General features: G+C 39.3%; 1 protein-coding gene across 21 annotated transcripts in view; it reads left to right on the top strand.

Moving 5' to 3' along the window:
* Positions 1-208: 208 nt before the first annotated feature.
* Positions 209-24,279, top strand: part of ptprk (protein tyrosine phosphatase receptor type K) — a 105,503-nt gene continuing 81,432 nt past the window's right edge. For 20 of the 21 annotated variants that reach the window (XM_012919015.3, XM_012919014.3, XM_012919013.3 and 17 more), the window contains exons 1-2: positions 209-529; positions 6,909-6,932. In XM_012919015.3, coding sequence (XP_012774469.1) covers positions 448-529; positions 6,909-6,932 — 106 coding nt within the window. In that variant the 5' untranslated portion in view covers positions 209-447. The remainder of the gene's footprint in view (positions 530-6,908; positions 6,933-24,279) is intronic. The other variant, XM_012919008.3, reaches the window with a different exon arrangement.

Genomic DNA, 24,279 nt, shown 5'->3' with positions numbered 1-24,279 from the left:
ATAAAGTAAAAAAAAAAAAAACTCAATCTGCATATGCTAATTACTTATAAAATAATAGAAAATAATAGAAAACCAGGGTGCTGTTGTTACATCGTTTCTATTAATTCCTTATTTTTTATTTTTCAATAAACTCCCGATTTGTGACGTCACACATTTTCTCTGCTGAGCTCGCCCTCCCTGCCTCTCTCTCTCTCTCTCCCTCGCGCTCCCTCACTGCACTCCGCGTGAAACAAAGTGTGGAGTCCGCGAGAGCCCGTAGGAAGCGAAAAGAGAGAAAACGGGGAGAGAGAGAAAAAAGAGAATGGGGCCGCTGAATTCATCACAACAGGAGGAATAATAACCCGCTGAAGAAATAGATAAAGAAGACTGGAGACGGAGAAAAAAGAAAAAAAAACTTTCAGGGGGGGAGAAACTGTTACAGACTCTCGCACGGCCACGGCTTTAAACATGGATACACTCTTCTCTGTATTCCTGGGACTCCTGCTTCTCTGTTCGATAGTTGGTAACGTCTCTGGCCAAATACCGACAGGTAAGAGGAAAAAGAAGAAGAAAAACACGACAGTTTGAAGTGGTTTGTGTTGTGTCGTGTGTTAGAAGAAAAAGTTTAGGCGACAATTTCTTTTTCCTCGTTGGTTTAAGCTCATAAATTCCAGACAGGTGTGTTTAGGTGTGCGAGAAAAGTTAGCCTCGGTGTTGAAAATGCACCGTATCGCCTGTTTTATCACATATGTGGGCTTTTTAAATGTCGGCGGACGTGGAAATGGTAATTTTCATGAGGTGGAGATGCCTTTTTGACATTGTTAAAATGTGAAATGCTCACTTCGTCGCACGCAAGTCGCCTGTGTGCGACGCTTTGAATGCAGCCCATTTAAAGCCTTGTTTGCGCTCTCTTATATGAACAAGTAATCTCACTCATAACCTGGATCGCCAACTCTTATCTTAAATGCCTAAAACTTAAGTTGCTGCATTTCTGCTTGGCTCTTCGCATCGCAGGTCTTCAGACCCGAGAGTTACTATGCCTCTGATTTACGAATAAAAGGAAGAATTGCATACATTTGCAGTTATGAGCAAGTAGGATTAAAGTGGAAAGACTTCACATTTTTTGCGCTGAGCATCGTTTATTCCTGTAGATTTCAAGCAGAGCCGAGCTTGGCCGTGAAGCAGTGCAGTCTCGCAGCGCATGAATGGAGAAAAAAAGTTCCTGTGTGCCCGGACATCACTGTATAATAATAGTTATGTAGCAAGACAGCGTTGATTTGTACAACCTTTATTAAAAGCCTGGTGCACTTTGCTGTTTTTCCATCTCGTGACACGCTAATGTGTCACCTTAATTGCATGATGGATTGGTTTGTTTTGATTTTTATCGTCCTTAAATGCTTGCGAGCTTTTTATTTAATATCACCCTGCGCTCTGTGATGTGTTAAAAGTACTTTCTAAAGGAGCGTTGCTCTTTTGTTCCAGCCAGCGGACAGTTGGGTTTGCGAGCGCCACGAGCTGCTGGCGCTTTGCAAACCAAATGAGCCGCTTCATCTCCAACTTTATTCTCGCTGCATGCAATCAAACCTAATGGTTGGGAATACAGTCTGCACGTCGATCGCATGTTGATAAAGAGGGGTATTGCTTTTTGGCATTGCGTGAGTGAAGAGATCAGACTGAGATACTTTTTCGGTAACTGGTTTCTGGTTACCACATTCATCAAGTTACGCGTGATTTTTGCGAATTGCCCGAAACTTCCCATCAAAACGGTCACGCGCAGAGTGCGATACTTTAAACCTCGTTTTGCGGGGGATGCGTTGGAAGACCACCCCTCTGCTTGACTTCGGGACTTGAGTTTAAACAGTAACCCGCAGCGCAGTGAGCCTTTGAAGCTCTTTTGTCCGTCTCGCCTGCAGAAACACGTATGCACAGGAAAAACGCTGCAACAGTGCTGCTCGCCACGTTTGGGACGATGCTTTTGCAAGTCGCCTAAATGAACTCGCGGAAGTTATCCGCTGTTACAAAACAAACAAACGACTCCTCGAGCTCCGAGAAACCAAACTCCTTACGTTCTCATTGTAATCGCTCGATCTCGTACCTGTTTGCGTTTTATTTCCGCATTCAGCCGTTGCTCCACTCTCATCTCCGACGCGCAGAGAGGCAGGAGAGGCTCACACAGCTGTTTGAAAGCTGACCTCCAAAATCACAACCATACATTAAAGTTACAGCAAAGAACACATCACGCGCCACACATAAAATCACAATTTTACGCTCCAGTGTTCACAATAGCCCTGTTAATGATTTGCATTAATATTACACATTAATTCCAGCTTCATCTGGGGAGGTTTTATTGCCTCCACCCCTCCTCTTTCCCACCCTATACCCGCCCCCCCCCATACCCCCCCATTGTCATTTGGTCCTCTGGGTAACAAATGTGTGGAATTTCTCTGAGGCCTCTTTGGGAATTTAAGTGCTGTTAATTTGCAAGTAAATACTAGTGACTGGATGCCGCTTCACAGAGACGTGGGCTATCATTAGCGTGGAAAAGGGGATCGGAAGGAGAACTTTGGCTTTGTTGTAGAAAAAGAGCCACATATTTAGTGATAAAAGCATGCAAATGTGAGAATAATTGTAGCAAATCAGTACAGGGAAAATTAACAGGCACACTTTTTACTAAACATTCATATGTCTCCATGTATTTTCTGTACCAGCTAACCATACAAAAAATTTAGGTAACATTTAAGTTAACACCGTTCAGCTTGTGTAAACTTATCACTGGCAGCATTTTTATGCACCGGTTTAATAAAATCTCCAGCCAGTGATGCAGATAAGGTTTGCAGGCTGATAACTAATACAGCCATTATGACTTGGCACTGAGAAAAAGCAATAATTATAAGACCAAAAGTTAGTAATGAAGGAAATGTGTGTTTGGGTGCTACACTCATATCACTGACAAGGACAAGAAATATTTGTGGCAAGTTTTTAAAACCATCCATTAAACACTAAAGAAGTCATTTTCAGTCCGCGCTGAGATGCATTCTCACTAAATTTGTCTCCTTTCAGTTTTTTAATCTATTCTAGTTTCCCAATTAGAAAGTCAAACTGCAAGTTAAAGCATTTCTCTAAATCTGCCTGTCTCTTGCCTCTTCTTATCACTTTTTATACACAGTTTTGTTTTGGCTAATCACTTACAAAGTCAGTGTAATAAATCTGAACAAGCTGTCTTTACAAAGTCAGTAACCGAGTTTATGTTAATTTTACAACTTTCTAAATCTGTCTCCTCTCTGATCGAGTTGTGACACAGATTTTAGGCGTCTTTAATCTTAATGAAGTGAAATAATTGTTTTCCATCACTGTCTCCAGACGAATTAAAAGGCTGCCAGTGCCACTGAACACAGCATCTGAGCTGGTTTAATTAGAATTGTAAATTATTTTAGTATTTCGAACATTAGAACCAAGTTAGTTTAATTATAATTACTTTTCCGCCCCATTTAGGAGATGAAATAAAATTGTGTGTTTTAATAGAGAAAGGCGAAAGAAATGGAAGGACAGTGAGAAAGAGAAGAGGAGGGGGACAAATAAGAAACCATTGGTTTTTGGCCGTGGGCATCTCCTCCACTCAAGAGACTGTGAAAACGGCAGAAGGGAGTGTGTGTGTGTGTGTATGCGTGTGAATCACTGTGTGTGTCTGTCATGTCTCGTGTATGTGTGTGGTGCAAACGTGTGTGTCAATTCATGTGTTTTGCTGTCGCTTACAGAGAAGGAGGGAGGCCGATGCTTTTAAGCCCTCCGGAGTACAGTGGTACAAAAGACGAGCATCTGAAATGTTTGCTTCTCATTTCGATTCATGTGAAAATGCCTCCTCATTCTACTCATGCCATGTAAAATGGCGCCAAATCAAAGGCTTTTTTATTTATTTCTCGTTAAAAGTAATGCCTCAGTCTGCAGTCCTTCAGATCCATCTTAATGTCTTCTCCACAAATGAAACGTCCCTTTGCTTAGAGCCAATCTGTTTCTACGGATTTCAATTTAGTGATAGATTTTACAAAATCCATTGCTTTGAAAGTGGCTGGCTCATTTCTTCAGCTGTTTGGGGAGGAAGTCTGTAAAATGTAATTAATCTGCTGAGAGAATTCATTAGCTAATCCCTCATTAGACTGTGTGCGTGTGTGTGTGTGTGTGTGTGCGTGAGCATAAATGAGTTTGAGGGTTAAGTGTGTACAGTGGGTGAAAGTTTTGGGCACTTTTGCAAAATAAAATATAAAGAAATTCTTGTTTACATGAGTTTATGCAGACGTATTCAAGAGGATGTGACAGCGTGCAAAATAAACAGAGCGCTATTTGCACTGATAAATCGTGGCAGGTTTCTTTACTTTGAAATGACTCTCACTGAAGCTCCCTTTCTGCTTTGGAATGGTACGTTGTTTTGATGTAAAAATTTGTTCTTCGTCAAGAACTGAAGTTTCACAAAATGCTGTACTTTACCTAAAACAAGTTGAAAATGTAACTGTACAGTTTAACAGTTTAACACAACTATTATTACACAGGCAGAATCAAAATATATGAACAAAGTTGTTTTTTCCTTTTTTAATGCTCTGTATGTGGAAGTGCGGGAAATGTTTGTGTGTTTTGCACACTGATTGACTCATTGCTTCCCAAAAGAGGATGGCATTTGATTTCTTGTTTTGTTTTGTTTTTTTAATGAGTATATTTTTCTTCTCTGATCCACTGTGACCAAAGGGGTATATAAACAGAGAGAGACTAGCAGCAAAGCAGCAACCGGAGACCATAAAATGCCAAAGAAATTCTGCAGCTTGTAGTGATGATGCCATAATGTCAAAGTGAAATAACTGCAAAGAGGGTGGATACTGAGTTAGACTTTGCTCAACTTAAAACACAAAGAAGTGACTTTAAAAGGAAAGTTTGTATTTTTTGAAAATACAAACTTTTGACTGCAGTCGTGGGCTTTATCAGTTGTTATCTGTGGTGTTCATAATGCAATAATAAGCAGATGAAAATAGAGACTGGTTACTGATTAGTGTCACTAACTTTCTACACTTCTTATCCATTTTTAGAACTTCATAACGCAAAACCTCCACAACTATGTCTGTTTAAGATGACAAATATAATCCCACACAATAATTTGTGACATAAACAGTTTGTATTGGCAAAAACTGTATATTTACATTGTATTGTATTGTATGACATGCTGGTCAGGTAGCATATCCTTGGATATGTTGCCAGTCTACTTTCCATTAACAGCTACTCAGCTGCTCAAGTTGATTTGACTTGACTCTGTTTCCGTCGTTTTCCATTACATTTGAGTAGCACCTCAATGAGGGAGGTGTTTTTATAGCAACGTGAACCAAAAGTTCAGGACATTGAGACGATGGTACTCCTGCTGCTAAACCGATGGTAAATGTCTGCACTTTGTCATTCAACCACGGCGGTGGTTTATAGCGATTTCCCTTGTTGCTGGGTCTCAAAAATGGCAGGTTTCTTGTAAAGGACTCCGCCTCGTGAGTCATCCAGCCACTCCGTGGCCAATCAGTGGCATGCAGTCTGTTGACGTCACTTTTTTGGCTTGATGTTTTTGGCATCAGGTACTACCACATAAAGGAAAACTCTGAAAACCGAGTTAAGTCGAGCTGAGCTGAGTAGGTACTACTGAAAAAGAGACTATAGAAAAGACAACCATTCATGATCACATTCACGCCACGGCCAATTTAGAATTGCCAATTCACCTAACACACGTGTTTTGGGGCTGTTGGAGTAAACTGGAGTACTCAGAGAAAACCTACAGTAGATTAAATAATGTCATAAAGAGGATTGAGTCTTAAATACTGGGTCGTGATGGGTTTAAATCACCAGTCAAGCAAAGAAAGCGAACCAAGAAAGTGATAGCGCTCCACTGGAAACCAAGACAGGCAGCACATTCAACACACATCCCAAATCCCTGAAACATCACATCCCTGATGAATGATGATGCTAGTCCTGTATCATCAATCTCTGCTCTGCCCTGTTTGGCTCTGGTCACAGCTGTTGGTACAAGGGGGCCTTGAAAAATGCTGCTGCCTGACACACACACACACACACACACACACACACACACACACACACACACACACACACACACACACACACACACACACACACACACAGAGACACACACTCACACACACATTCACTCACCCTTATACACATGGCTGGCTAATGACAGATTAAGTAATCAACACTCACAGCTGATTAATTACATTACAGTGCATGCACAAGCACACACCCTTTGCCTCACACTCACACAGCCAGATGAGCAGCCTCAGCACCAGTTGTGCATTTTAGTGTGTAGTGATAATGATATATGCAACAGAGATATGACTTGTGTGTGCATGTGCATAAAGGAGTGAGAGATTGGTGCAAGTGGTAGCAGGTGAAGACAGTCTTGACTTTTGGAGTTCATGGGGATTAGTTGAATAAGAGGGTGAAGGCAGAGGTTGGGTGTGTTTTGGATAAAGTTTAAAGTTTGTGTGAACTTGTGTTAGTTCAGACTTGTTCTTTCCTTTGCATTTTTTAAACAGATTGCATTCAACTGTGTTATTAAGGTTACAAATCATTGTTGGAGTGTAGCTGCTTATATATGATTCCTGAAAGCATTGATTTTGTTGCTGCTGCTGTTGAACAGGGTGGATGCAAAGCTGAAGAAAGTCATGGGGCAATATTGGATTACTTCATTCTTGCTTTTCTTGAATATATATATTTTGTTTAGTTAGATAAAAGCAGAAGTTTATCCAGAATAGACCAGAAAAACGCGTAAAGTGAGAAAATTGCTGTCAGAGCAACATGTAATGAAAATCTCTTTTGTGTTTGTGAACCCGTGCATGCTTTCCAACCTAATTCTGTGCTGTTATTCTCTGCTTTGCTTCTATTGGATCCAGCTCACATGGGGCGCGCTGAGAAGGGTGAGTTACGAGTCGCCAGCCGAGCTTCATCTTTCATGGTTTTAATGTTGTCGTAACTCCCCCATAGCTCCACCTTAACGCAGGGTTCCCTTTTCATTGTGTAGACATTAGTTGTAGTGATGTTGCTTTGTTTTGTCATCCATTGTCATCCCATCTTTTAGCTACATTACTAATCATCCCATTTACTAATCATGGGCTAAGTGCTTGTCAATTATTTTAGCGTATTTAATCAAACTCACCTTGACATGGCAGTAGAGCTTTCTTTGGGTTTTTATTTTCCTGACCTTGATAAGCCAGCATTAAAGTACTGTAGTAGTATTTGGACCTTCCTCAGTATGAACATGTTTGAAGAACTCTGAACCATTTGATTCAATGTCAGATAGTTTCAATGTTTCATAAACCTTCAGCTCATGTCTAGTGTTATTTTGCTTGTTAAAAAATTTCTACAGTGACAATCCTGAATCGATTAAATATTTGAAGCACTCTTGTACTGGTATGCTGTCACCCGTCTTTGTGACTCTGCCAACCTGGTTGTCAGTTAATCTATGTGCCATTTGTCTCTGTGTCTCTCTTCCTGTGCTTGTCTGTCTGTGTAGCTAGACAGCTGTCGGGAGGTTTGAAGTTTCCAGGTGCTATTTGTTTAGTTGAGCCTGCTTTTTAATAAAAGAGCTCTGAGTAACTTTGTTCCTTCAGTAGCTAAACACACCCTTCTCTTCTCTTCTCTTCTCTTCTCTTCTCTTCTCTTCTCTTCTCTTCTCTTCTCTTCTCTTCTCTTCTTAATAAGGGAGTTGTCCTTTGGTTGTGAAGGTTACAAGTTTGTAAGATATGCTACACACTCTTCACACTGCAGATAGATAGATAGATAGATCATTTTGTAGAGTGCCACTTTAATCAATCCCTGAAAACTAACGTAGGAATGCTATGTTCCAATGCAGACGTTATTCAGTATAAAAATAATAGAGACCAATCGGATGCCCAGTGGGGTAGAAATACTGTCAAATCATATTAAGGAGTACAAGTTTTTTTAAATGGTTTTGGCAGATTCTACATCTACTCTGGCAGAATTTTGTAGATTTCACTGAACTTAGGCCCCAAGTGAAGAATATTTGTTATAACGGATTAGTAAACTGCTGGTTTATTGGAGGTGAGGTAATGGTTGTGTTGTCATAATAGTGTTAGCATTTAACATTTACGATATACTGTTTAATACTTGAATGTTGCTGAAATGGGAGCTTTACTGACCTCTCCTCTCAGGTGTCAGATGCTTTGCCAAGTTTTGATGTGCTGCTATTCAGGTGTGCCTGTATGTTGCTGTGTGAGGTGAAGATAACATTGTTGGTATCGATACTTTTGCAAACAAGTGTCTAATCAATCGTAATTTTAGTATCAGACCCTTTTCAGGTTCCTCACTCGATTGTGCAAACATTATATAAATACAATTTTTGGCACAAATAACAGAGAGTCTTGATTGTGAGACATGATGCTTTGTATTTGTTTTCACTTTTCAGGAATGTATTTATCCTCTAGCAACAAAACTGATTACATTAGAAATTAAATGCTCTTTTCTAATGTAATCTTTATTGTTGCTCACTTTAAACTTCCTGGCAACATGAAGGCAAAGTCTGTAGGCCTTAGGCTCAGATCATAGTTGTGCTCTGTTATTATATTGTATTATATATTATATTATATTGTTAATGGTAGTAATAATTCAAAGTCAGAGTCCTTTGTAATGAAATGCATATAGTAACATATTCAAGCTTGTCATGGTTTGGTTTTTTGCTTTTCAGGGTCACTCCTGTATGAAGCACCTTTTCCCATTTCCCAAGAAGACTCATTTAAATTTTGGAGGTGGTTTTTGGCAAGGCAAGGGTCTTTAAAGAAAGGATTGTTCATTAACTAACTCTTAATTATAAGTATATAGGTGGCACTGAAGTACAGTTATAAGGTTACAAACTGATTATGGCATGTTTCACTTTGGGGTGGAAACTTTACAGCAAATCTCCACTGTTCCTCTTGTCACAGTGACCAGTTCCCGCCTTTCATGTTCAGTAAATGTTTAATGATCCAGTCAACCCACTGAGTCTGGGATTTCCCGATGACTCTCGGTTAAAGTGTAACCCATGGTCTTAATCTGGCACATTTTAAGTTCTCAACCTCTCTTACTTCTTAGTGTTAGTTTATACAACAGTTAGTTATCTTCCCTAAAAAATGTAAAGTAGTTTTGTTATCTTTTATGCTTTATAAGAAAAACTTAAGCTATGTAAACAAAGTATATTTAATGAGACAGACTTTGCTTAATGCCGCAGTTAACCTGTACTTTGAGTAGATGTGACAGCCCAACTTTGTGTGTGTTATGCATGATTATGCCAACCTTCAGGTGGATGGGATAGCCAAAGGGCTCCTGTGTGTATGTGCCTGTGTAGCTCTGGGGCCTGGCAGAAGTGGTTTCTATTATTCCAGTTATGAAGACATCTGTCATGAATGCACACACAGGAACACACAAATGCACACAAAAGTAGTCATAAGCCGTCAATGTGCAATATTCCATGAAAGGCTTATTGCTTATCTGTGTGTATTATCTCTAGGTAAAATCCTACGGGATACTCTGCTACAATCATTTTAACAATATGTCCTAAAATTGTAGAGACATGTTTTCACTGTCCTCAAATTCATTTCCAATAATTCTCCTCCCTTCTGTAAGCTGATTTCAAATCAGAAGTTGGAGAAGGCTTTTGAGATATTTAAACCTTCCCTTACATGTTTGTGTGTGAATCAATGGCTTACAGATAGACGACCAGTCCATTAAGATTATCATCTCCATCCCTGACCATGTATCTTCACATCCCCACACTGCCGCTCCTCTGTGTGAACAGAGATTTCAATCTTCCGGGAGATATTCCCGAGCTATCTTTTCCCTCCAAATAGTGGTACACAATATTTTTTTCCCCTGTCAAATCTGTCTGTCTGCCACTCTAATCTGACGTTTAGTCTGTCTGTCTGCCTGCCAGCCTGTGTGTGTCTCTCCTTACTGCAGATGACTGTAGACACATGGTCAGCGTGACAGTGACTGCGTATACACATCATACAGTCAATCATGCTAACAGACAGACTGTGTGTGGGAGTCTGAAGAGAGACATTTAAATGTTGAACATCTGTCTGTCTGTCAGTTTTCTAGCTGGGTCGTGTTAGCCTTGTTTTTCAAAATATCGCCTGTGATAAAGTGATATGCTAATATTTACTCTTTACATATTTTACATACACCCGTTATCATTACTCTTTAAAGGAAATTATTCTAAAACTACTGTATAAAACTTCATTTGTATAAGGAAAATCAAACTCTGCAATTAAGTGGGCGATAAGTAGGTGTCTCCCAACCCTTTAATGTCTGCAGTCATAATGCTTTCGCTATCTTGTTTAGAAAGATATTCTGCAGAAATCTGAGCCCAAGGGCAGACAAATTAAGTTAAATAGAAATGATGAAACATTTAATTACCGGTAAGCAATGAATAAATATCAAATGAAATGACAGAAAATTTGATTACGTTGTGGTTGTTTAAGCTTTTTAACAAGCTAAAATGACCAATTTTTACCATCTTAAAAGTGAGGGTTTGCTGATTTCTTTGCTTTGTAAATTGAATGTCTTTGGATTTTGCGAATGTTAGTTGCACTGCAAAGATGTTGCCTAGTGATGGACATGTTTTTCCTAGCTTCTGACATGTAATACAGTAAATCTGTGGCTTTCATACCTTTTCACAACCCTGCTCTTCCATCAGACATGTCACATTTTGAAAGGACTTTTCATGAAGAGGGTGTATAAATATAGCAAGCGAAACCAATGTACTCATGGGTGCAGACTGGGTATCACTTGATGGATATCAGAATCAAAAAACCAATCAATACATTCCCATCTCTAAAGATTTGAATTTCGGAACCTTTGTATTGTAATATACTTTTATAGTTGCCAGATTGCTCATGTTTCTGCCACTTGTTGCTGTGGCAGTGAGCATTGTCAGCACTGACTCTAGTAAAGTGTAACCACACTTTCGAATGTTTAATTCTCTCCACCATTGACACTAATAGCAGTGCATCTGTGTATCTTCTGCACTGTTCTTCAGCATATCAAAGAGAAAGCTGACCCTGCCTAATGCAGCTTCTATTGCGAAGAGCAGAACTGAAATGTTGGAGCTTTTCTGTACTTTGGTCTTTCACAATTTAGCACCGGGTTCTGTTACAGTACCCATAAAATCAACCATAATGAAGGCACACTAAACTGTGCTCTTCACAAAAATCTTCTATGAGCAATTACAATTTAAATGCATACTTTTCAGGGATTAGAATCTGTAAACATAGCACTGTATTAGTGTTGTATATCAAAATTAAGCTATGCAGCAACTCCAACAGCTATAACTGAGAGGAGCCAGGGATGCCTGCTGAGTTTCAACCTCCTAAAGGCCAACCTTTTGAGATTTATATGTATGCATTCATGAAACTAAACAATAGTTTTTCCACGGTTTCCATATATTGCAGGCTTAAAACATCCATTGAGACCGTTACTCCCCCAGGCATTTGTTAGTGTTTGAGCACAAGTGAGCAGCGCCGATTCATCTGTGGCAACCTCTGATCATGAGTTCTGCTGATTCGATTACAGAACTTTACCTCTCAGAACAAATAATGTGGCCTTTCGCTGGAAGAGATAAAAAAGAAAAGGTAGTGCAGTGAATTCCCAACGGACAGCTTCAGAGCAACACAAAATGAAGAGCTCCAAAATAGGACATGCAAGGTTTTCATTGGGAAGATGCCCTGAAATTCTTATTTAAGCTGATGTTCCCTCACATACACATATACGCACTCCGCTGTGATGCGGATACTATGCAGACTCCACCGTGTCTGGTGAAGTCAGAACAAACTCAGTCAGTTTAGTCAAACAAGCTCTCTCGCCTGTTCTCACGGAGCATTTCCAAGTAAGCCTCTATCCGTAAACTCTATCCTAAAGCTTCATTTACCTCCCTACCCCCTTTGGAATTTATGGCCCACTAACCTAAACAGAGTAACACAACGTTTATCAAACCCTACCCCCTCTCTGCCCCCCCCTCCCCCCCCGACACACATACACACACACTTTCTTTCCCTACCCCTGACTTCTAATCTAATGCCCCCTTCTTTACCCCCCTCTCTCCCATCTCTCCTCCTCCCTACTTTTCCAGTTCCCATGTTTCCCCCATAACAAGAGAAAGGGTGGGATTTCCAAATCCAGACCAAATGGTGTTGTATTACATGGGATAAAGTGTGTGGATTCTATTTAAGATGGAAATTTCAGTTGTTATGTAGTTATCCTTACTTAAACACTTGAACAATACTGGACTGATTGGAAAATAAAGGTAAAATGATATTTTTGGAGTCAGTTTAAAGCGAATTAAGTGATTTTCGCATCAAAAATGCTGTTTCAACATTTCACTTCACTTGTCAACCTTGTCTTAAAAACTCCACACATTGTTAAAATCACTTACACCTGTCAAGAAATAGTTAAAAAAGGCCCGTGTTTTGCATATTCATCTTTATATTGATTTTCCCGAACATTAAAGGCACAAGCATGTTTCATTTCTCACCATATAAAGCAGCAAAAACAAAGAAAAAATCCCCAGTCTAGGCTAAATGGGAGCTCATTTGTCTGATAGACAGCTAAGTTAAGATCATTTGTGCAATGAAAAAAGAATGAAATGGCAAATGCATTTTCTCTCCTCTCTCCTGTTCTACATAACATATACAGACTTGTAAATGTTTTCTTTTCAGCTTTTAGCTAAAAACCCCAAACAGCAACTTTGCACACTTTGTCAGTTTATATTGCCGATGTATAAGATGTATCTATGGTTTTATCTGATGGCTCAAAAGTTGAAGTACAGATTCTTCTTTACAGTGTTATGCTGCCACGAAACATTCTCAAGGTCTCTCTCTCGCTCTCCTTCTTTTTCTGTGTCTCACTATCTCTCTCACCCACTTTCTGGAATGCTTTTGTTAGTGTTTTCTCTCCTCTCTGTTTTCAGTTCAGCCAGATTTACTCTGACTCAAGCTCACACACACACACACACACACACACACACACACACACACACACACACACACACACACACACACACACACACTCTAAATATAAGTCCTTGTAGAAGAAACTGTCCGTTTGTATTAAGTGGCTAGGTTAACTGTCACTATGTCTGTGTTGGGCCAAAGGTAAATAAAGTGTGTGTGTGTGTGTGTGTGTGTGTGTATAAAACTTGTGAGTGTGTGTGTGTGTGTGTGTGTGTGTGTGTGTGTGTGTGTGTGTGTGTGTGTGTGTGTGTGTGTGAGTTAAGCGAGCTGTCTTGTTGGAGTAACGGTTAGCAGATACAGAGCTACCTCCCCATGACATAAACTGTCTCTTACACTCAACCTCAGGGACGCAGACACACACACACATGCGCACATGCACACAATTGTATGTTAACACACAGCATTGCTTTGTCTTGTAGGGTTAGTTCCTCACTACAAAGTGAAGCTAAGTGCAGGTTTGATACGGAACTACAGCTGTCTGTGCACGATCATTTGTGTATGCTGATGTTTTGCGGTTTACATGGATTTGTTGAATAAAAAAACTCATGACTTTCTTTACGTTGTGTGCTCGGGATTCATCAGTTGGATACAGTACTTGACACCCTCGTTTATTTTTAACATGTTTTCCCTGAGATTCCATGTAGTCTTTGTGGATTTGTTTTCTTCCTGTTCAACTTCATTCAAGTTCATGCAAGGGACAAAGTCAACCAAATTAATCATTTTTGTGGAGCTGATTGAGTTTGTGCATATTTGATTGTTGGCCAAAAAAACACTCGTGTTGCTACTTTCTTTTTGCATACTTCTCTACAAAGTGTGACATACAAACTCTTGCTCAAAATGCAGTGATTATACATTTGCAGTCATTTTTAAGCAGTTTCATTGGCTAGGAGGCTGATCTGAAACAAACAGACATTCTTTATGGAGAATCTGTGTAACTGGCTGAAATCTAATCAGCTGAAGCAGAAGAGGGTCAGTCCTTCTTTGTGGTTGTCAGAGAAAAAAAAACATTTTAAAAGAGTATTTTGGGGAGAGTTCTTTCAAACTGGATTTTTTCAGGTTTAGGATGTGACTGTGCAGGAACTGTGGCAGGTTTGCCTTTGAACAAAGAGCTTAACCTCACTGATTGTGGCACTGCTGCAGGGGTCAAGAGTAAAAAGCATACTTAAAGTGGGACAACTCCTCCGTGTGCTGCTGTGTGAATGTAGTCTTACTACAGAACTACATGTCTGCTAAATGCAGCTGTTCCCTGGACAAATAAAGGTTAAAGTCAAGAAATGAGCTCACTCTGCCTCTGTGCCTCTTCTTCTAATGTTTGCTCTCTATCACACACCGTCACACAGTTACATGCACACACACACACGCTCCAAAGCCTCACATACCTCTGGACGCAGCGAGAGAGCGAGTCAGCCACATGTGGTTTCGGTTAGCCGCACTTTCCCCTCACGCTGGCCCCAAACTAACCGCTTCTACTTTACCATGGTCAAGTACATGTGTATATCTCCCATTTAGTCTATACGGCTGTATGAATGCTTGTAAATCTGCCTGTCTGTACATGTCTCTATGTTCAGTGTGTGTATGTGTATATGTCCTAGCCTGAGGCAGAGTCGAGTAAAGCAGTGAATCAAGGTTAGTGGTCCAGAGAGAGCAAGAGAAACTAAAAGAGGGGAGAGCGACTTTAATCGTAGCAGCAGAAATGTGAGAGGGAATGAAACAGAAGGAGCATGACTGCAGGTCATAGTAAATACACTTCTGGCTGCGTATGTAAACTTAACATGATTATTTAATACTAAACAGTGTCGTTGAGCTGTTGACGTTAAAGCTTATCGATGTGTGGACTTAATAAAGCGGGTCATGGCACGGATTTCACTTTATGTAGGCTTATAACGAAATAATCTGCTCTTAAAGGATCTGTCTTTTATTGCTAATATCAGACTGGAACCTGCTTTACAGTATTTGTCCAGTGGGACGTTGTTTTCACACATAACAGATCCAATTTAATTCTCTTGTTCTCCACCACAAAGAAATGCTTAAATGTCAGACCAATTTTCATTACAAAAGTCGCTATTTTATGAATTTATGAATACTTGAGATTTTCTTGAGGGTTTCTAGGTTATACGTGCATTTGTAATATCAGTGGACGATTTTACGTTCTTTGCATGAATATGTTCATGACTTAACTCACGGATATAGATAGGCTGAATATTTAGTATATTAAATTGCCATCTTATGTGATACTGTACAGTTGTTGGAGAGCTGTAGTTGTATCAGCAGCTCTTATATAATCAGTAAAGTCTACATGTCTTTTTGTTCTTTGTTGTGTTCTTGCACTTCAAAGATGCCGGATTCCATTTAAGCTCAACTGAAGTTCAAATAGACAAAGCACAGTCATGTTTTGCTTTTTAAAAAAGTTACTGACTGTAAGTTACTAAATTGTTGCAGATTGTAAGAGATTTTTTTTAGATCTTTTGATGCCTTCTGTTTTTAGTGTTTGAACACAAAAGCACACGTGAAGTGCAGTATGAATCGCAATACGATTGCTTGATTTAACACAAAGATATAGAACGTTTATTGAATTCGATTTAGTATGGACTGCATATCTGCAATAGTTTAATTAAAATGTTACATTATATATCTTAAACCCATAAACCTTAGTGAGTCAGGCATAGACTCATGTTGTGCGGCAACACGCACACACACAACTTGTAATTTGAGTTTAAATCCCAGAGGCATATTTTAGGTAATTATGTTATACTCATTTAAAAAATGTGTATAAAATCAAATATTTCTAATTTGATCCATCGAGATTTTAATGCTTCATAATCATGGCTATACGCTCATATCTATATATGAAGAGGTTAAGCATATCCTTCACAAAATATTTGGCCTGTTTTTCATATTTGTGGGATGATTTTACACCAGAGATGGGTATTCAGCATGTAAAGTGTACCGCACAGTACTCATCTTCTCCATGCATTCCCGAGATTATGACTCACATTAATCATATTGCCCGTTTTTCTCAGAGTAAAATCTGAAAAACAGTCTGATGTTGCCTGCAACCAACGCACCACAGAACAGTGCAGAAACTCCACCTACATGTGAGAACAAATTAGAAGCTCTTTCTAAATGACACTGTGAACAAAGAGTGGGCTCAACAGTAGGCTATGTTTTGTCTTTCGTTAACTGTGGCTGTTATGACAAGTGCTCTCCTCCGAGAACTGTAAATCATTTTTCTTGGCTGCTGTGATACCAGATTGTATTAATTCAGTGAAACGATGCAGCTTAACATATCTTGAAAATATAATACCATTTTCCTTTATTTTAGAAAGCTCTCATTATTTGGAGCCCTGAAAATCTGCTGGCTTGTATTGTTAGACATCGTCCACGAGTGTAAGAGATAAAATGAAAGAATGAAATGAATTCATTAAAAGATCTAACCGTGAACTGTGGTACTTCATTTTGAGTTTTCATGCACTGAATTGGATCGCCTTAAAATCACGAGACCTGTAAATACAAATTGAATACCATGATGAGGTCCCTCCTGAATGTCACCACTATAAACCATGGCTGCATTGCTGCCGGTCTGTTTTTTCCATGGCTGTTAACGTTTGCAAAGTTCCAATTTGTTACCATTTTACAGTTTGCTGGGAAATAACAGATGCTTAAGGACCGGTATACCTTGCAGATATACCGAGATCTGTTTTTCAATTTGGCAAAAAGAGAAAAGAAAAGAGCAGATTGGCGTGACAGATTATAATGATGATAAAAGCTGTTTAGATACACGTTACAGGCCCCGACCTGTGACACAGACTTGGGTTATAATCCTTCATGAAATGGAAAAGAAAGAAATGGGAGTACATGATACAGAAGAGAGTGGCCGGAGAAAAGTGTGTGGGAGAAGGAGCAAAAGCTGTTTGAAGTATGATAAGCAACTACACACGAGCGGAGTAGACCAGAGCAGACTGACACAACAAACACTTGCAGCTGCACTCTTTCATACCTCCTCCGTATCTGCTGATAACAGGAGAGAGAGACCAGCGAAGAGAGAGAAAGTTATGCTGGTTTGATAAGATGCAATTCTGTATGTAGGATTTTCTTTGTCCGGGCTTGTTCTGCAATGCAACTTCTGTCTGCGACCTGTTTGGGTTCAATACTCACTGCATCTTTGGAAAAGGGAACAGAATGCACTGACCTGCTTTCTCATTTACTGCAGGAGTTAGGCTTCTCTTTGACCAGCACAAAGTGGACAACTACAAGTTGTTAACCCATTTTCTCACAGATGGAGGCAGAGCTTTGAGAGTTGGCCTTTGTTCCTCTTTCATGTGTGTCTTTGTCTATCTGTGTGTATTTACTTTTCTAACTGGTTGGATTACTGTGCAATACTGTGATTGGTAGGTTTCTGCTCTGAAATCAGCCTGTTTATCTTTCAGGAGGCCTGGTTTTGGCTGTAGCTGTTTCGATTTAACCAGGCCGATAGAGAGGAAGGCAGACTAGATAAAGTAGTCTAAGACTGTGTTTAAACGTGGATTTAGATGTCTGGATTTAGGATTTAGTGGAACAAGTGGGAAGTGCTAAATGTAAATGACGCACATAGAGATGCACGATAATGTATCCTAAAAAGAAAATATGTCTTTAAAGCAGGACATGGTGGCCTTGTCCTGTTTTGTTCTGCACCCTTTTACAAATGTCAACAGCTGAAACAGCCTGTAAATGGAACATTCAGTATTACTTGCAATGCATTTATAAATAAATCTAGAGCTTGACTGATGACCAACTTCTGGTTAGTCAGCTTGAAGCACAAATATACACAGGTAAAAAAAAATTCACAGATTAAAATCAAGTGCAAAAATGATGTTTTATAACTGCTACAGAGAGATCTGGGGAACTGCACATTGTGTGTGTTTAAAGTCCTCTAAGTAAAGACTAGATTATTTGCATCTATTTAAGCAACTGGACATCCATTACTTGTAAAAATATCTATGTAAAAAATTCTGTTCCAAGGTTTGTTGGTCGATATTTGTGATGCATGATTTACAGGTTATATTATTAATGTTTTGATCAAGCGTCAGATTAGATTTTTTAGCAGTGACCCATTATCTGTTTTAATCTTCTCTCTAAATGGGTCATATTTTCTCAAAGTCAACAAGTAATTTGTCATTTATGTAAACAAGTAACAATTAACTTTATGTAAGCACTTGTCTGAGTGGAGAAACCCATTTTAATTTAATAAAGTTCACCTGGTAAGCAAATACAGTGTGACTCAGACAGTGCAACACCTACCAAAAGTCATCTTACTGAAGCAAGTGTACATACAGCTACAGTGCATTTGTAGAATTGCCCAGCATTCGAGTTTATACCAATAAAAATAATTGTTTTGACTCATATATTGTGCAGTTGTTCAAAGATTTAATACATTATTCAATTATACCTGAAACGGCTAGAAATTAAGGAGAAAACATACAGTGTAACTTCAACCTGAATTTAAATTGACATCTTTTCCTTTTAAGCCAGAAAAAAAAGGCCTCTCCCTTAAGTGCTTTTATATTTTTGGTCTGTCCTGTCACGTTTCCAGCAGTATCAAAAACAACTTGCAGAGACACCGACAGCCTTTAGATGTGTAATCAGTCAATATGAAAAAGAAATTAATATATCCTCCTACTCATTTTTGTTGCATCTCATGACTTTCTCCTCGTCCTGTCTGCCATCTTTTTCCCTCTATGTTCTGTTGCTCATTACGCTGATCAGTCAACTTTCACTGACACACACTAGTCACACCTCATTACTGACTGTACACACACACACACACACAGTTTTCAGTCAGTGAACTTGCATCACTGCTTAATGTGGTGAGGATGAATTCAGCACTCACTGCTATTACTGTGTGTAAGGGGTGAACAATTGCCTGAAACATGATTTCAATGTTGTTTAGCTAATGGGACTGTAAAGTATTAGTCACTTTTAAGAGAGTAAAGAGAGATCAAGGACAAAAAGTACTCTGCCCATCATTTTAAAATGAGTGTTTTCATTTCATGCAACTCCTGGTTAATTACATTTCACTGGATTTATCTGAAGATGTTAAAAACTATTTTTAAAAAAATCCTAAAAATTAAATTAAATTAAAAAAATCTTGACCAACTACAATGTTGAAATACTTCTTAGACTTCAGTCACCCAGGCCTAGAGATCCTGGCAGTCAATCACTAAGGAAACACATGCACTTCCTTAGTGGTTGCTAGCAGCCATCATGTGAAATTGTTTGCAATGGGGTATACAGTTCTGAACCAAAAACCTCCATTGCCTCCATAGATGCTAATTGGTCACTGATGTTGCCCAGAGTTTGCACTGGAATATGTCAACTTGTATGAAAACACTCACACAATCCTTGCCAAGTGATAGTGATACTTGAAAAAGTGCAAAGCAAATCAAAAATGGTTGCCTACAAAGTAAATAGTTGCTACAACCAACATGATTTATCCTCCATGCTCATTTCTTCAATGCAAATTATGGGTGACTGTGCCACTCTTCTGCTGATCAAAGCAGCTTCAAGGAGGTTTTTGGTGCAGCACCCTCTATGTGACTGATATAACTTGATGACAGCCAGCAACCTTTGTGACTGTGGCTGTACATATTAAAGCATCAAAGTAAGAATACTGCATGCTTTGACACACACAGGGATTTTGTTCTGTTTTTTTTTTTCATTCATTCGCCCTTAATATTGTAAATAAACTTTTAAGTACAAGTTTTAGTGTTTCAACAACTTGATTCTGGATTTGAATTCATATTTCCTTCACTGCTAGTATTTGCTACAATGCATTCTGATGAATTTTCATGCATCTGTAGGGACCTCATTGGAAAATAGGAGGCTATAATAAAAAAAAATGCATAAAACCATTGAATTTCATGCATGAGTAAGTCTCTGTTGGAATTTTTGTTTGTGTTTTTTCTGTGACTAATGACTGGTGAGTCTTGGTGAGTAACACACTGTGTACGTTGATGCCTGCTGGCAGATATAGTAGCTCTGGCTATAAAGCGTGTGTGCGCTCGTGTGTGTTTATGACAGGTAGTTAATTACACTCATGTTTTTGTCCATTGGTATATGTTTCCACACACACACACACACACACACACGCACGCACACACACACACACAAACATGCACACGGACCACAGGCCTGACAGGCAGGTCTTAATTAGTTGCCAAGGCCGCCGATGATGCGTTCTGACAGTCACTGTGCTGATGACAGAATCTCCTGCCTCGGAGCAGAGAGGCATGCTGCGATTGACACAGGGTCCACTCAGTCATCACGCAGTGTGTTTGTGTTTTAAGTGTGTGTGCAAAAGTTCAGATTGAAGAAAATGAGGCAGTTTGTCAGTTAGTTCCTTGTTAGTCAGTCAGTGAATTTGTCAGGGAGAAAAGGATTAACTGAGATGCGAATAACACGCTTACACATACTGGTGCTTGCGCGCACACACACACACACACACACACACACACACACACACACACACACACACGCTTTTTGTGTGATAAACAAAGTGAAAGTAGGAAATTGCCTGGTGATTTCCAATCTGTAGGTGTGAAGATGGAATGACTTCAATCATCACTTTATTCATCTCTCGTCGTCCCCTCGATCTGTAACCCTCTCGTCCTCATCCTTCTCTTTTTCGTTCATCTGTCCTGGGAGGCAGCAGGAGAGCAAACAGAGTGAATCTTGTGAAATGTGTCGACAGCATGCCACAACAGATCTGCCGAGAAACGGTCAGCTGTACAAGAAAGTGATTTATGGTGATTTACACAGGCCCAAAATCACTCTATAAACTTGGAATTTAAAGCCAATAAGAAGAAGTGACAAAGTGAACAAATTTTCCAGCCCTGCTTTAGTGCTACAATTACTGCAATTCATTATGCATTCAGTGATTTCAATTGGCCTAAATGACAGGCGAGAGACAAACAGAAGAGGAGAGACAATTGGTGCACTCTGACCACCCTCATCTGCTTATGTGTTTGTGTGCATGTTTGTCTGTGTGTGTGTCAGAGGGTATTTGGTTTGCTGGTAGTGAACTCAGAGATGAATCTTAATGGCCATCATTTAACCTTACACCCTAACACAAAGAAAGAGAGGAGTAAACACACACACAAAGAGCTGGTTCACTGGATGAGGAATGGAGTGGAGACTGAAGCGCTCAGGATATTAAGTGAAGTGTATTTGTGTGTGTGTGAAAGAGAAAGAGAGTGAGGGAGAGTCTGTGTTTGTGAGTTTTTGTGGCTGTGTGGAGAGGCAAAGGTTGATCGGGGTCAATAGAGGTAATTTGTCTCTGAGAGGTTTGTGGGATCAACTCTTACAGTTTTTTACAGACGCTAGGACACATTTCTCAATACTTAGGTCACTTTTGCAAAACTCTTCACACAATTCTCCTAACTGACCGTCAGCTTGGCAAAGCAGTTCATTTCACATTCAAAATGCACTACAACCACTAAAACACTTTATTCAGGTCTCAAATAAACTCATTCTTCCAGAACACTAGCAAAGGTTGACAGCCGACAAACACACTTTGTCACCCACAAAACAAAGACCTAAAAAACACTAACAACATGTAGCATTACACAGTGTTTTCTTGTGTAAAACAAGGACACATCTCTGTTTATAATTTCAATATATGTTACTGGAATGAATCAGACATCATGCAGAATTTGTTAATATTTGTTTATGTATTTTTATTATTTTTGCACTAAGTAATCCCAAAATACAAGAATTTGTATACACACCATCCACTGATACACATACAATAGTAATGCTATTCTACTCGGTCTTCTCTATTTGGCCACAGGTTCTCATCCACATCACATCTTATGTCATCTAGGGCAATACACCTAGGAAAGAATCTTCTGGCATGCCAGAATTGAAGGAGTTGAAAAATTGAAGGGGTAACACCCGTGTAGATGTTCATCTACAATGAGGATCAGCTGTGGCTGGTTAAACTGCATTTTTAGATTTAAAATATGTATCAATAAAATATTGCCGTTGGATTTTGCTGTCTTTTTAAGTTTTGCATTGTGTTATTGTTTTGGCCATAAGTTTAACAGTTTTGAAAACAGTATGTAAGCACATGCAAAATGTCCTGTACGTACAAAGATTTTTGGCAGTTGTTGTGTCTGAGTGAGAAGATAATTCATGAAATTTGAGAGATGTAGTCATTGAATGCATTTTGTGCCAAAACAATGATAACTGGTCCTCAGTTTAGCCCACATAGACTTCTGTTGTGCTCACTGTGTGAGGAGTTTTGCAAACGTGACCTAAGTATTGAGAAATGTGTCCTAGCGTCTGTAAAAAACTGTAATAAAAATGGTTCTGTGTAGACCCGACCAGCAGCAGAACTAACTCTACGTGGTACCAGTTTTAAGGTTTCAGCTTTACTTTCTTTAATCAGCAACAATTGGGACCAAATGAGGACAATTAATGTTTAAACTTAGAGGTGGACCAACACCAATTCTTTTTTTCCCTTCAAAATGAAACCAGATTACAAAAAACACCAAACACACATCTTCACTGTTGTGTGAGTTAAAACTTAAATGTTGCATTTCTGGCCTCATCCCAGCCATCGACGTTAGAGCAGGTGTGTCGCATCTGCAGCCAGAGACAGAGCAGCTGCTTTGATGCACAGGTTGATAACAACAAATTGTCTAAGTGAACTTTTGAAGTAAATGTGTCACAAGCAGTTTGGACAAAGACCAACAAATCACAGTAATGTAGCTATATTTGACGGAAAGTCTTACTTTAGTTTCCTCTGCCAAAACACATTCTGCTCATATGTGACTTTAAAAGTGAGAATTATGTATTATTTCCATGCATGCAGGAGAGTGACCGAACTGTGGTTACATGATGCTAGTGGGTGGAATCTGTCATCTGTGTGTGTGTCCATCTGGTATGACCCCCTGTTCAACTCCTCCAGCACTAATGCGCATATGGACCATAGACACACACAGACACACACACATCGGCACGTACACACCCTTAAGAAGGAACAGCTGAAAGAAACTGCCCACCCTTCTGCCCATCCTCCCTCCTTCTTGATTCCTCCCCTCCTTCCCGCAGAGCCTCAGGACTCATCCAGGTGTCCACTTTTCTTCTCTGGCTCCTTTTTCTTGTCTCTTTTCTGTTTTAATTTCTCCATCCATATTTGAAAGTCACTGGACTGCTTACAGATTCACATTCAGTGTGATTTTTATAGTGAGGTTAAATGAACAAAATTACCATAAAATGTTACCAACACGTAATTTTATAAATTTTTTTGGTGAAGAAGAATAAGAAGGGATAACACCATAAAATGTTACCAACACGTAATTTTATAAATTTTTTTGGTGAAGAAGAATAAGAAGGGACTGCCAATCCATTTTCTTTTAGTCAAGTAAGAAGTAAATTGCACAGAAATTGTTTATGTAGTTTAGGTCAAATGAATTGCTTTTAAACGGTAGTTTTAAAAGCAGTTGTGGAAATTTCCATACATGGGCTTTACTCATTATGTTTAGGCATGTTTGATTTCTTTTCTTTTCTTTCTGGTTACGGGATGGTCATTGAATGAATCATTGATGTACATTTATGTGTACAAAAGGCTAAGATCTATTTGTGTCATGTTATTTAATGGGCTGTTTGCTTCAAAGATGAAGACTCATTGAAGAAATGTCAGGGTTCAAGTTAAGAAATGAAGTTCTAAAAAAAAGAGAATAAATTAATAAGAAGAAAACCACAAATCTCAGTAAAAAAAAAAGTAACCAAAGGGGAAATAAAAGCAAATGGAAGAAAGAAACGGAAACAAAGGAAAGGATGAATAAGCAAAAGGAACGGCATAAAGAGAGAAATGAATGTGTACTGAAGGAAAGTCAGAAAGGCTTCAGTTTTGTGCAGGAGTGCAGTTTCAGCTTCTATAAACCCAGGAGCTCTGAATACCGCTTATTAAGCAGGGACTGTGTCTGTGTGTGTATGTGTGCGTGTCAGGGTGATATATTGAAACACACCTCTGTGGAACAGCTGCAATGATGAGACAGAGAGTTGGGAGTAAGAGGTGTCGTCTACCTTACACGCACACACACACACACACACACACACTGTCATGCATGCAGACGCACAGAGCTGAGCCAACTTCTTTATTGTATTACTGAGGCCAGCTTGTATCAAAGAGCAAGCGAGAGAAAGAAAGAATGGAGAGAGCGGGAGAGATGAATTTGTTGTGACTGCTCTGGTGGACTCAGCTTTTTAACACGGCACTTCT

Source organism: Maylandia zebra, linkage group LG15 (genome assembly GCF_041146795.1).
Source record: "Maylandia zebra isolate NMK-2024a linkage group LG15, Mzebra_GT3a, whole genome shotgun sequence".
Classification (NCBI taxonomy): Eukaryota; Metazoa; Chordata; class Actinopteri; order Cichliformes; family Cichlidae; genus Maylandia; species Maylandia zebra.
The sequence above is the reverse complement of the archived record's forward strand: the minus strand, read 5'-3'. Positions and strand labels throughout refer to the sequence as shown.